The 13461-nt window shown below is 45.6% G+C and overlaps 1 protein-coding gene across 6 annotated transcripts in view; it reads right to left on the minus strand.

Moving 5' to 3' along the window:
* Positions 1–13461, minus strand: part of ITPR1 (inositol 1,4,5-trisphosphate receptor type 1) — a 355416-nt gene that overhangs the window by 35318 nt on the left and 306637 nt on the right. For all 6 annotated transcript variants that reach the window (XM_086366623.1, XM_086366621.1, XM_086366622.1 and 3 more), the window contains 3 exons: positions 12004–12179; positions 7488–7652; positions 1538–1733 (listed from right to left, as the gene is read on the minus strand). In XM_086366623.1, the coding sequence (XP_086222749.1) occupies positions 1538–1733; positions 7488–7652; positions 12004–12179 (537 nt within the window). The remainder of the gene's footprint in view (positions 1–1537; positions 1734–7487; positions 7653–12003; positions 12180–13461) is intronic.

Here is a 13461-nt window from a genome sequence, read left to right on the forward strand (position 1 = left end):
TGGGAGAGAGAAGGCAATTTTATGATGAACAATCTGGCAGCATATGGTTAAAATGTTTGAAGTCCCAAATTCACGGCTGATTAAACAATTCTTTACATAAATAACACCCTCCAATCCTGCCTATAAATCCGAAGCAGAGATGCAATTTACACTTTCGTTGGGTGATCTGGATGGGAAAAAAGCCAGAAATGTCAATTCCTGTAAGCTTACTAGAAATATCGCACTTAAATAGCACCTCTCCAACTTTAAAGACAAACAGCTGAAACTCCCTGACAGATACTACTGAACACACAGACTCCAGCAAGATTTAGACCAAGTCTGCGTGAGAAGCAGGAATGGCATCAGATCAGTTTAGTTCAGAACCCTAAGATGGTTGGCAGTGAATGTCAACTTGGAGGCTGGGTTACATGCCAAGAATGCAGACTTTGGGAGGGAGAAAAAGGCTTGTCTGGCTTAGTCACAATTCTAGTTTGCTCCTTGGACTCAGGGCGCCTGGCTATCTGATGAAAAACCAGTAATATTTCACTTACTAGTGTCAAGTATTTTAATTGAGGGAAACGAGCACTTGGGGATCACTCAAGTGTATGATCACTGTCTCTCTCTCTCGTAATAGGAAATCTCTTCTGGTTTTGCTATAAATTAAAATCATATGCGCTCAGTATAAAACTTGTATATTGTAAAAAGGTCCAAGAGACAGCCACTACTTGCAGTTTGGGTGTATATTCTTCCATATTTTAAAAGATATATATGAGCTTTTTAGGGGCTTCCCAGGTGGCACAGTGGTAAAGTATCTGCCTGCCAATGCAGGAGATGCAAGAGACATGGGTTAAATCCCTGGGTCGGGAAGATCCCCTGGAGAAAGAAATGGCAATCCACTCCAGTATTCTTGCCTGGCAAATCCCATGGACAGAGGAGCCTGGCAGGCTATAGTCCATGGGGTCACGGAAGAGTCGAACATGACAGCAACAGAGCACAGGTGTGAGATTTTTCATTAAAAAAAATATCTACACCGATCCTATTGTACTTATTCTTCTGCAGTTTCTCACCATATCTTGGCTACTTTTCCATGAAGGTTTATAAAGACGTACCATATCCATAGGGTTCACCACCCCATGGATGACCCGTACTCTAATGAAACACTCCCTTACATTGAGATTGCTTCCAATTTCACCCTGCAATGAACATCTGCTTCTACAGTTCTATTTTTAAAGGATAAATTGCTAGAAATAGACTTACAAAGCCAAGGGATGCCTACTCCAATACTCCCAATATACACTGGTCAAACTTTTAAGAAAACGTTGCACAAGTTTAAAATAGAAATTCAATAAATAAATTAAATGTAGCATCTGGACACTCACACTTAGCATCTGACGTATCATATCACCCTCTGAATGCAGTGAAAACTGAGTCCTGGATTCAATTCACACTCTTGAGTGTTAGGGAAATACCTACACTGCCGAAGTCATCATTTTTCGTTCAGTTGTAATCAGGAAACATTCTTTTAACATTAAAAAAAGATCAGAAGGTCCAAACCCACCTGGAAGAGAGGTTTCATTGGGCAGCCTATCTACTTCCAAGATGAAGTCATCTTTGAAGAAAAGGTAGCCCACTATGGAGAACAGGTAAACCAGGATCAAAGCCAGAACCGCCGTCAAGATGATGGACCGGCCGTTGCGAGTGACGCTTTTAATGACGTTGAGCAGAGTCTCTTCTCTGTACACTAAATCAAAAAGCTTTAAAAACAAACAAAAAAAAGGACAAGGGGACAATGTTAAGAAGCATCTCTATTAGACGAACATCAATGTCCCCAAGGACAACTTCATTTATAAAGAATTTACCGTTTGGCTAACTCAAAAGCATTCTACTCTAGGGAAGTTCAAGAGGGAGGGGACATATGTATACCTACGGCTGATTCATGTTGATGTATGGCAGAAACCAACACAGTATTGTAAAGCAATTAGCTTTCAATTAAAAATAAAAATTTAAAAAAGCATTATACTCTTTTCTTAATATGTTACACTTGCCCATCTTAATAGTGAAAACCGAGATAGTAAAAATAAGGAAAAACAAATATAGAAGAGGAGGGTGGAAAACAATAGTGATTTCAAGTTGTCTACATACAGTTTCGAGGTCCTGGGACTAGACAAAACACAGGCCTGTACCAGGGAGCTGCAAGGGACAGGGGAGAGGAAGGGGAGGAGGGGCCTGGTGTGCGGTCATTTAGGGGCCATTTGATGGAGCTTCTGTTAAGGGTCAGCCACTCTGGATACAGGATTGGCTGAGTCCTGGTCCCTGACCGCAGGTCCCTGAGCTGCTATGGGCCAGACTAGGGGGCAGGGTCTCTGGAGTTGGACAGAGGTTCAAACCCCAGTTCAGCCACTTGCTGTCACCTGGACCAGCTACCAACCTCTTCCTCTGCGAGCCTCAGTCTTGCCATTTGCAGAGTGGAAGAGACAGAGTTACCATAAAGAATAAAGAGACAATATACATACAGTGCTTAGCATACACTCATACGTATGTGCTAAGGACACAACCAATGGTAATAATTATCATTACTTTCCTGATGAAGATCCTGGGCCAAGGCCACCCTGACAGAATGTGGCAGGGAAGCTGGTGGTGGTCACACACCAGGAAGCCTCACCGCCTCTCATCCCACTGGGAGGGGCTGAGACAACCTGCTGTTCACGACATGCTCGTAATCTTGGCCTGACCTCTGCCAACGGGCCTGGGCTTTGCAAGAAGTTGGCTTTATGAGAAATGGAGGCCCCATGTCGGTACTCAGAGGTACAGGAGACCAGTGGCTGGTCTTCTAAGAAGTATAATCTCAGATATTTGGCTGGAGAAATGGTGGGGAGCCACTAGAGAAGGGCTGAATGGGGTTATTTTGGAGCTGGGAGCTGGTTTTAATATGGTCCTGCTGATGACATCTGATCTCTTCCTGAGAATCCTGCCTCTAAACGGCTCCAGGGAATGACTGCAGAGCCAAGGGAGTCCAGGGACAGGCATGTGAACCCTGTCTCTGCTTTAAATTTGTTGCAAGATGTTGATCTGGCTGTGAAACCTCCCTGGACCTCAGTTTCCACATCTGTGAAGTCAGTGGACTGAACTAGCTGATCTCAGAGTCCCTTTCAATGCAGAAATTGACATCGGAGTTCATTTTCTGCTCAATTAGCCCTCTGCCTCCAGAAGGCCAGTCTGTGCCCTGAGGCCAGTTAAGGGCATCGGGTAAAGGAGGACACTTAAAAGGAAGCAGAGAAGAGGCCTTAATTCAGATCTAAGAGTACAAAAGGCTAATGCTGCTGCTAATGCTGGTTAAATATTTTCTAGCAAGCCACTATGAAGCAGCAAGAAAGAGCAACTTCAGACAACAAATGACACTTGTTTTTTGCGGGTAAGAACTGTAGAGATTATACGGCCCCCAAATCACTGAAATAACAAGTGATTTTTTTTTCATTTATCTATAATTTCTGATTTTAAAATAATGGCCATGCATTACTTTGTAATAAGGAAATGCTTTCTTCTAACTAGAAAATTAGACGAGTTCAATGGAGGAGACTTTTGAAAACACAAAAAAAGCACAAAGGAAAAAGAAAAACAAAAAATGCTAATTATTCCAATATCCATAGACATTTATTCAATAAGTTCTTTCCTTCTGGCCTTATTACAATGGAAAAAATGTAACTTATGCATATATATTTTTATAAAAGTATTATACCATAATGTGGCATATAGTCGGCTTGCTTCCTAAGAGAATTATGAACATTTTCAGGTAAAAAAAAGATCACGTATTTAAAGTACCTGCCCAGGTTACAGCCTGATTGAGAGACTGGGAGAGTGTGATCCAAATAGGAAGCCCAAGAATACTGGAGTGGGTAGCCTACCCCTTCTCCAGCAGATCTTCCCAAACCAGGAATTGAACCAGAGTCTCCTGCATTGCAGGCAGATTCTTTACCAGCTGAGCTACAAGGGAAGTCCCTAAAATAGTATCCTTTTGTCAAATCTAAATGAATAAGTATCAACACAACTCTGGTTAATAATAAGCAGTGTTCTAATTTTCTGGAAATACCTTTTCTCTCTTCCTTCTAGTACATTCATTCATTTTATATTAGACATTATTTCAATATCATCCTGAGGTATTTATACTCTCTTGAATTTGGACAACAGAGTTGCTATCTATGTTGATATTTAATAAAAAGAACAATTAGATCTATTTGGATTTTGGAGAGCTTTTTCATTTTATGCACATGGATCTTCACTAAAGCAAGTTTTACTTCATGATGTTTTTGTGAACAAAGCTTTACCATAAGCTTTGTTTCTGTTATAATTATTCTGATTTCGACCTGAGGAAGAAAATCATAAAGTTCATGTTGGTTTCAAAAACAAAAATGTTCACCTAGTATTCTAGTGTATTGAAAAACTGCTGTCTACTCAACCCTCTTCTTTTTCTTTTTGAAACAGTCAAGATAGTTTCAATTATATATCATTAAGAGTAATGCTGTGATGAACACCTCTGTATGTACATGCCTCTATACTCGCCTATCCAGTTATTTCTTTCCGTCAAGTTTCTAAAAATGGAATTGTTCGGTCAAATGTTGTGACACACATACGTTTTGCTCCATTGCCTTCCAGAAAGGCTATGCCAATTTATCCCAACCACTTAGAAAATGATGCTCTTTTTGGCTCACTCTCAGTAAAACTGGGCACGTTCACACCTTTGAACCTTTCCTTACATCACGGCTCCAACATGGGATCATATTTTAATTAGTATGTCACTGTTTGACATTAGAACACCTGCACATTTACTGCCTATCTGCATTTCTCCTTCTGTTACCTGCCTGCGAATGAACTCTGCACACTTTCATCTCGGGCTGTTAACAGTTCTCTAAGGACACGGCTTGAACGCAGCTGGGGACCGGGTTCAGCCCGTTTGGGGGTGAACTTCCATCAGAGCACAGTCACCGGCCCTGCCTTTCTGCCCTGCTGGCATGGAGCATGCACAAGCTGGTGACACGCGGCTTTTTCCCGCTCCCAGTCTCCCTCCAGTTCCTTTCTGTCGCAGGCTTTCCTCATTTATGGAATAAAGTGAAGTTTCAGTATTTTGCCTCCGGTTCTCAACAGACATGTCAAATGCTGCTTTGACCCCAAAAGGAACACCTCACTTGATGTCCCGGAAAGTCAAGGCCCAGATGGTTTAGAAATCCCCCAGCAGCACTGAGGAGAGGCATCCAGCTATGGTCTCTCTTGATCCTGCAGGTCCTTCTCAAAGTGCACCAAGCCCAGGTAACATCACAGCGAGCTCTGAGCGTCTCTGATCTCCCTGTGACAGCTGAGAGCTGGGAGAGCGTGCCTGCAGATGGCGCCGTGAAATACTGCCTTCACTGAGGCAGCGACTTCTTCACAGGCTCGAATGAAAAGCAGCTCAGGGCCGGGCTCCAACCCTCAGACCCTGGAGTCAGCGGGGCTGTGGAGCTGTCGTGTCTCTGCCCCTGACTCTCGTGGGGCTCCGGGCAGGTGACCTGACTCACCAGGCCCAGCCTCTCCGGGGATCACATGCAGAGATCGCCCACCGCCGAGGCAGACCCACCCATGAGGTGGGATGGAAGGAGCCCATGGGGCACGTCAGTAACTCACAGTAACGGCTCTTTTCTACACTGTGAAGCCTGGGAGGGCTGGGATGACACTGCCCAGACTCACTGGGACACCCCCCGGCTTCTGACACCAGGTGGCACTGCCAGTGAACAAAAGAGGAGGACTTGTCCATGAACAAAGCGGAAACGGACCCTAACCCTAATAATAATTTTCCATCAACCAATAAATTTTAATGTTAGTTATTAATTTTACCTACAAATGGTAGACAGTAGGAAGAGTCACCCTCTCCCTGGGCGAGATGGCATTTCTGAAGGGGACTCTCCAATCTCACAAGTGAGACCCAATCTCACAAGTGAGACCCCCCTCAGCAGGGATGGCAGAGCCCCCTGACTCAACTCTGCCTCCTTGGCTCAGAGAGGCCAGGAATTTGTTGGGTCTCCCAGATTCACAAGCTAGAACCTCCTCCACAGATTACTATGTGAGACAAAAAGGCTTAGAAATATATACAGAACTCTAAAGGTCTCTGATAGACAGTGACCAAAATAGGGCACCTAATGGCATCACAAGTGGATCCAGAGACCTCTTTGCCTAAAACCTCAAAGTCTGGTCAGACCTATTTTTAAAATAAAGGGGAAGAATGCATCTCTCTGTCTGCTAGCATGCGCCGCTAATGGAAGGAGCAAGTCCTGGCGTTCTTTACGGGGTTTGGATGGGAGAAGGGATGACAGAGACAGTAATAACGGCCCTCGCTCAGCATTTCTGTTGTGGGGCTGGTCTCAGACTGACACGCGTAGTGGTGGAGAATCCCCACGATGGCCCTGTGGGGACATGGACTGCTCTCCCCATTTTGTAGATGTGAGCAGCGCAGAGCAGTTAAGCCACAGCCTGGAGACCACATGGACTGCAACTCCTCAAAGTGCTTTCCTTGCTCTGCCTTTTTTTTTGCAAATAAGTCCCTTGTTGTTTTTTTTTTTTTTGTCTCACCAGGGCTTGCAAGATCCTAGCTCCCCAACCAGGGATCAAAACTGCACCCCTGGAAGTGAAAGCACAGAGGCCCTAACCACTGGACTGCCAGGGAATTCCCAAGTCCCTCATCTTTAGTCAACACCTAGACTCTGAATATTTTTTATCCTCAGCAACATTTTAATCTATTTCTTCTATTTCCTTTATGGATGGTTTTGCTGGCAGAAAGGTCAATTTTACGCCTCCTATCATATGACATAGGTACAAGGAAATGGTTTTTTATCTACAACTCCACAGTTCAAGATTCCCCGTAATGACAGCAGAATAAGCAGACAGTGGTCTGTCACTTAAAAGCCTGCTCAGGAGGAAGATAATAGCATCAAGACATTTAACCACTCAGCTCAGACTGGAGCATGACAACTTCCGCTGAAAAGGTCTCCTGGATCCATAAATCTATCAAGTTCATTGTCATGGGGTCTTGGGTCTTTGAAAACAGCTCCTGCTCTTGTTTCTATATGCTTTCACTGGATGATGGATCCCATGAGAACTGTCAGAAGGTGACAGTCACACAAACATTCTTTTGGTAAGTGCTGGCTGAGCCCAAGAAATAAAGAAAAACAAAGGGGGTGTGGACGGTGTGTGGAGGTAACATCTCCTGAGCCAGGCTGCGGGCATCATCTATCACTGTAAAGTAACAGGCTGAGCGTGCGTGCAGGCAGTGTGATCACACACCCCCTGGGCTCCTTCTCATCAGACCTTCTCTCGGGAGTAGCTTTCCTTTCCTGATGCCCCAAACACTGAGTCCAGGGGCCTACTGCCTCTTTAGACCAGGCACACCGGTCACTGTGAAAAGGAGCGATCTGTGATGAGAAGGAAGGACAGAGCATGCTCTCCTAGTTTTCAGCATGTAAAATCTTTCAACACCAGCAACTCACCAGCAAACTGTAGAAGAACTCATGGACGAAGAGCCCCATGGCGCAGATCAGCAGGTATAGCAGGTGATAAAGGAACTCAACATCCAGAACCATGGCCCGGTAGCCTCTGGTGAATGTCCCACAGTTGCCCACAAAGCTCATCAGAAAAATGATTTTATTGCAGACCTGAGAACAATGACAGCCACAGTGAGAGAAGCATGGACCAAGCCAAACTTGAGACTCTTGGTGAGAACTGAGGGCAACCTGCCCTCAAGTGTCTTTTGGCGCCTCTACCCCAAACAGAAGCTTCCTTTTGCACCAAGTGACCACCGGACACACCAAGAACTGTTCTGTGGATCTCAGTCATTTCATTACTTTGCTTTTCAGGCATATTGCAAGTTAATGCGACAGTCAAATAACTTCACGCACAACACTAATCAAGTGGCATTTGTATATGACAAAAACAAAATTCGCACATACTGAAATTATGATTTTCAAGATGAGATATGAATCATTCTAACATTGTTCCGTGAGTTAGTCAAACACAGAAGTCACCTCAATCCACGAACGCTGTGATCAGCATGATTAAAAGTGTTTTCTGAATTTCTGTTACGTTCTAGGCATTAGAGTGTTGCAATCTAATGAGAAGCAGCCAGCTCTTGTTATCCACTGCTCATAATTCTACACGGAAAAATAATTTTCTTGGGGTGGTAGGGGAAGAAAGGGACTTCAGGATGAGTTCTAGTCCCTTGCCCCCCTTTCTGGAAATAACTTCTATTTTATCTCTGGGGCTCCATCCCTTTCTTTATATTGGTCCTTGAGGTCTGGGTGGGGCTCCATCCTGGCCAGTCAGAATACTGTATTTCCCTGGCAACAATGATTCGTTCAGAGATAGGCATGTGACCAAATGGAATCAATGACACCCCCTGAGATCTTAGCTGGGACTGCAGCTAAGACAATTTTATTCTTTATCCCTGACCTTGAACCTGAGAGAAAGTGAGCTCTGAGGCTGCTGACATCCATCTGCATTATCACAGAGCCTGAGGGTACCAGTAGTGCAGAAGCAAACAAGAGGAACTGAGCCCTTATGCTACGTCTGGGCTCCTGGATTCAGCTACACCTGAAGCCAGCCTCTTGATTCTCAGTCACATTTTCCTCTTTGCTTGTTACCATGGAGTAGGTTTTCTGACCCCTGCAACTGAAGGCTGACCTACTGTATAAGATAGTCCCACCTTTGATAGAAATCCCAAGCTTGCAAGTCTGCCTTTAGCAACATGTTGCTAGAAAATCCTAAGTCAGGAGAAAGCCAGAGAGAATGCGCTTTGGCTGCACTTTGTAAAACCATGTCCTGCCACCCGAGCTAGCTTGGCCACAGGTGCTGGGGGAATACTGCCAGTTAATCTGGTGGGTCAGTGCAAGTGAGCTTCTCAGCAATCAGATAAGGGAGGAAGCCAACACCCACGGAGAAGGTTAGGTTTTCTCAGACAGGCTCCACTTTCAATCTACCGGGTCTTTTTTTCCTTAATATTCTAACCTTTGCCAGTGTCAGATCTTTTTTAGAGTGAGAAAACATCATCAATTCTGAATGAACTGTGCTGAGGTTTCCAAGAGAGGAAAAAAAGGTCGTGCTCTGGTTGGCATTCCAGGACCTCCAACATCTCATGCCCTACAATCTTAACAACAGAGCAATCCGCTTTACCTGAACCTGCTCTCCTCTTTAACTTCTGCCCTAGTTTTCTCACAGCTACTGTTCCTTCTCCCATTGCTCCATGTAAGAATTCTTTTTTTTTTACTCCCCTCTAAATAACTGTTTATTGTTTTAGTTTTCCCATCTCTCCCTCCCTCCCCCCGGCTAATGTTATTATGAATGGCCATCAATTATCCACATAGAGTCTTTCCCAACTGATCAATGTTACAGAAGAGAAAACTCTGGAATGACTAAAGACCAGAGAAACAAAAGAATTAACTCATAGAAGACAACCTCTGAAATAGTGCTTTTTCCTTCTATTTGTGTCTTCTGTATTTCTTTCTTAAAATACTTCCACTCACTGCAGGTGAAGCCTGCATTCCCTCCTTCAATGCTCATGTGTCTCTTTTACTCTGGTCATGCATTTCTAAATGCCAGGCCTAACACGAATAGCTTGTCTTGTCACCTCAAGTCAAGTAACTCAACAACTCAGGTCTATCTGCACCCTGAAAACCAGGTCTTGCCTGACTTCAGTGTAGCTGACTGCATTATTCCTCTCCCAGTCTTCCGTAATTTGGAATTATTCTTGCCCGCTTCACCACCCAGTAAAGACAGGAATACCTTCGCTGCCTAGAGAAAAGGACCCCGACCAAGTCGCGCACCGTTTTCAGGCATAAGCCTCAGACCCTAAGCCCACCATGTGTCACCATTTCCTCCAAAGCTCTGACATCTGTATCTTCATTCTCCACTATGACCAAGAGGCAGGCTTGTCTCATGTAAGGGGGGGACATGACTCCGTAAGAGGTCCCCCTGCCTCCAGTTCACCCACCCCCCGACTCAAATCCATATATATATATATACACACACACACACATATATACATATACATATATATTCATGCCACTACTGAGGGAATTTTCTCAACGATACTTTGCTTATACCAATTCTCTGCTCAAAATCCCTGAGTCAGGGACCTTCCTGGTGGTCCGGTGGTCAGGACTTCACCTTCCAATGCAGAGGGTGCAGGTGTCAACCCTGGCCAGGGAGCTAAGATCCTACATGTCTCTCGGCCAAAAGATCAAAATATAAAACAGAAACTGTGTTGTGGTAAACTTTGCAGATGGTCCACGTTGGAAAAAAATCTTTAAAACCAAAAAGCCCTGAGTCACTTACCAGTATTGGGAATAGAATTTCCCAATCTATATTCCATACAACACTAATTCCAAGTTACACTTTACAAAACATGTGGGCAAAGAAGTTTGGGAAATATGAAGACCCGGTGTTCCCTTCTTAGAGATTCATCATGCGTTAAAGTGAAAGTTGCTCAGTCGTGTCCAACTCTATGCAACCCCATGGCCTATACAGCCCATGGAATTCTCCAGGCCAGAATACTGGAGTGGGTAGCCTTTCCCTTCTCCAGGGGATCTTCCCAACCCAGGGATCAAACCCAGGTCTCCCACATTGCAGGCAGATTCTTTACCAGCCGAGCCACAAGGGAAGCCCAAGAATACTGGAGTGGGTAGCCTATCTCTTTTCTAGGGGATCTTTCTGACCCAGGAATTGAACTGGGGTCTCCAGCATTGCAGGTGGATTCTTTAACAACTGAGCTATGAGGGAAGCCCTCATATGTTATCAGTAGGTTAAAGTCTCAGAAATCTTTCAGTAAAAAACCTTGCATTTTCCTTGACCCAGCATCTCCCACATTAATTTGACTAAGGAAGTCCCTTTTCACCCAAGATTTATCAAACTGGGACAGGCCCACCTGGAGGACGGAGCCCCAGTGGGTTTTCCTAAAGTTTGGGGCCCAGGTTCCTTGTCCAGAATCAGGTCCTATATTTCAGTACATGAACCACTGAGGAGGCGAAACTTAACTGTTGGCTGTTCCTTAAGAAGGTCTGGGCTTTCCTCGCTGCTTCCACCAGTGGAGAGAATGCTCCTCCCAGTTCCTGCCTCCTGGCCTGAAGGTTTCCATTCTTTGAGACTAAACTTCCTCCCCTTAAGCCTGTCAGCTTGAAGTGGTCTCTTGTCCTCTCACACCCTTACTGCCTCTGCCATCTGAACACCCACTTGGGGACATTTATCATTGCCCTAAATTACAGCGTTAACCTATTTTGCAATATCACTTTCATTTCTATGCAGTGACTTCAGCTTCCTTATATGCTCAGGGCATAAACCTCTGGAAGGTGGTTTTAGATGCCCACAGGTCCCAACTTGTTCCTTCTTTTTGGCAGGAAACCTCTCCAATTTATGGCTTGGTATCAGTCATGTCCATTTCCTAAGGATTCCACAGAGGGAGTAGGCGTCCACCCTTGCACACTGGAAGCTTTTGAAGCACTGAAACGGCACTTCCAAACGTCACTACTGACTCTGCGGTAACCCACCTTCTGACGCCTGGCTTCTCTTCTGACCGCTCCACCTGCTCCCTCTCTCTGAACAGTCCCTCTTGCCTCTCTGCTCTGTTCTCTGTGGTCCTCACCAGAAATGGGGGCTGTGTTCACATGCAGTCATTGGACTTCCTGATTAGAACATCTCGTCCGAGCACACCTATGACCTGATGGGCACAATGAACCCAAATCTCAACATCTCTCTCCCTTTGCTTAATTCTGAGAGAAATATTCCCTGACAAGGAGACTGCCAGTGTCCAGAGAGCACATGAAGGGGTCCACTGTCCTGTGAGAAGATGAAGAGGGAGATGCCCACCTGCGGCTCTCCTCTGCTATTTTAACAGCTTACCCAAAGGATATATTTTTCTGCACTGAAGGCACAGGCCAAAATTCCAGGGAGAATGGAAGGCATTCCTACTTAGATGGAAACAAACAAAAAAATGGCAATGGAGGGATTCGTACTTACGTTGAAAGCTCCCAAAAGAAACAGCGTGGGTTGTAGCCCGACGGAAAATATCAACCGGAGAATCGTGGAAGCGATTAAAGCCCGGATGCCATGGGGCTTGGGGAGGGCGATGACGATGGCCAGAGAGATGAGCATGGCCGTCCACAGCAGTCCCGACCAGTGCGGTTCCAGGGTCCCTGCAACCAGGAGGCAGAGCTCTCAGAGATCAGGGCTTTCCCCTCACAGAGGAGACACAGCTGAGCGGGTTCAGCTACAGTTTCTTCAACCACCTCTCTGGCCTGCCTTGGCCCAACCCTGACCTCCAGTTTTCTGCCCCAGACATAGCCAGTCACATGCATGTTGTCTTAAGCCTTCAATGTGTTCCTTCTACCTGGGAAATTCTCTCCCTTTCCTATTCGCCTGAGGTCTTAGCTTAGATGTCACCTCTTCCAGGGGGCCTCCCAGGTGGCACGAGTGGTAAAGAACCCACCTGCCAATGCAGGGGACATAAACAGACGTGGGTTTGATCCCTGTGTTGGGAAGATCCCCTGGAGGAGGGCATGGAAACCCCCTCCAGTATTCTTGCCTGGAGAATCTCCACAGACAGAGGAGCCTGGCAGGCTACAGTCCATGGGGTCGCAAAGAGTTGGACATGACTGAGTGACTGAGCACAGACGTACGCATGTACCTCTGACAGGAAGCCTCCCCCATCCCCTTTCTCCTCACAAAATAGGCCAGGTGCTCCTTCTGTCTCTGACCCTCGGTATCCCTGCTCAGCCCTGTGGGATACTGTTTTCTAGCAGTCAGTGCCCCCTCTTCCAAGCCCCATCCCCACTGGACTCCAACCTCCCCAAGGGAAGCACTGAGTACCCAGCAGGCATCCATCAGATGGGTTTGTTCCATAAGCAAAACTCATCCATGTGTCACACTTCACTCTTCAGGGAGGCGAACTGGGAGAACAGACTTCTAATTTCTATTAAAAGTATGCAAAGGAAAATCGCAGGTCCCCTGCCCGCATGAGATTTCTTCAAGGGAAGGAGGAAAGCAACTTCCGTATCATTAGCATCATCCTACAATTAGATTATCCTTGTAGTCAAAGAGCTTATACCAGTTTCTGTCATCTCTTGCTATTGCAAGTTCTATTTAGAGTGTCCCACGAGACGGCTCAGTTATATAACATGAGCCAACAGGGCTAAAAATAAGGTTCTGTAAAACACTCATTAAAAAAAAAACACCCCTATTTCAAATGCTGTCACATTTTGAGTTTCCTTCAGATGTAAACAAGCAGCACTACATGATTAAGGCTGCTTATATAAAGGAGTTTCACTTCTCCAGAGCTGCCTGGATGGCAGCACCGCCTGGGAAAGCGACGTCCCTGCAGGTCCCAGGCTCTCCCACCAGCCTGGGGGTTGCCCTAGTTCCTTTTGTCCACACCTGCCAAGACTCACCTTCTCCCTGAGAACTGTCCCCCGACCCCAG

This window comes from Bos grunniens, chromosome 22 (assembly GCF_055505025.1).
Source record: "Bos grunniens cultivar Pamir isolate PY7600 chromosome 22, Bosgru_T2T1.0, whole genome shotgun sequence".
Classification (NCBI taxonomy): Eukaryota; Metazoa; Chordata; class Mammalia; order Artiodactyla; family Bovidae; genus Bos; species Bos grunniens.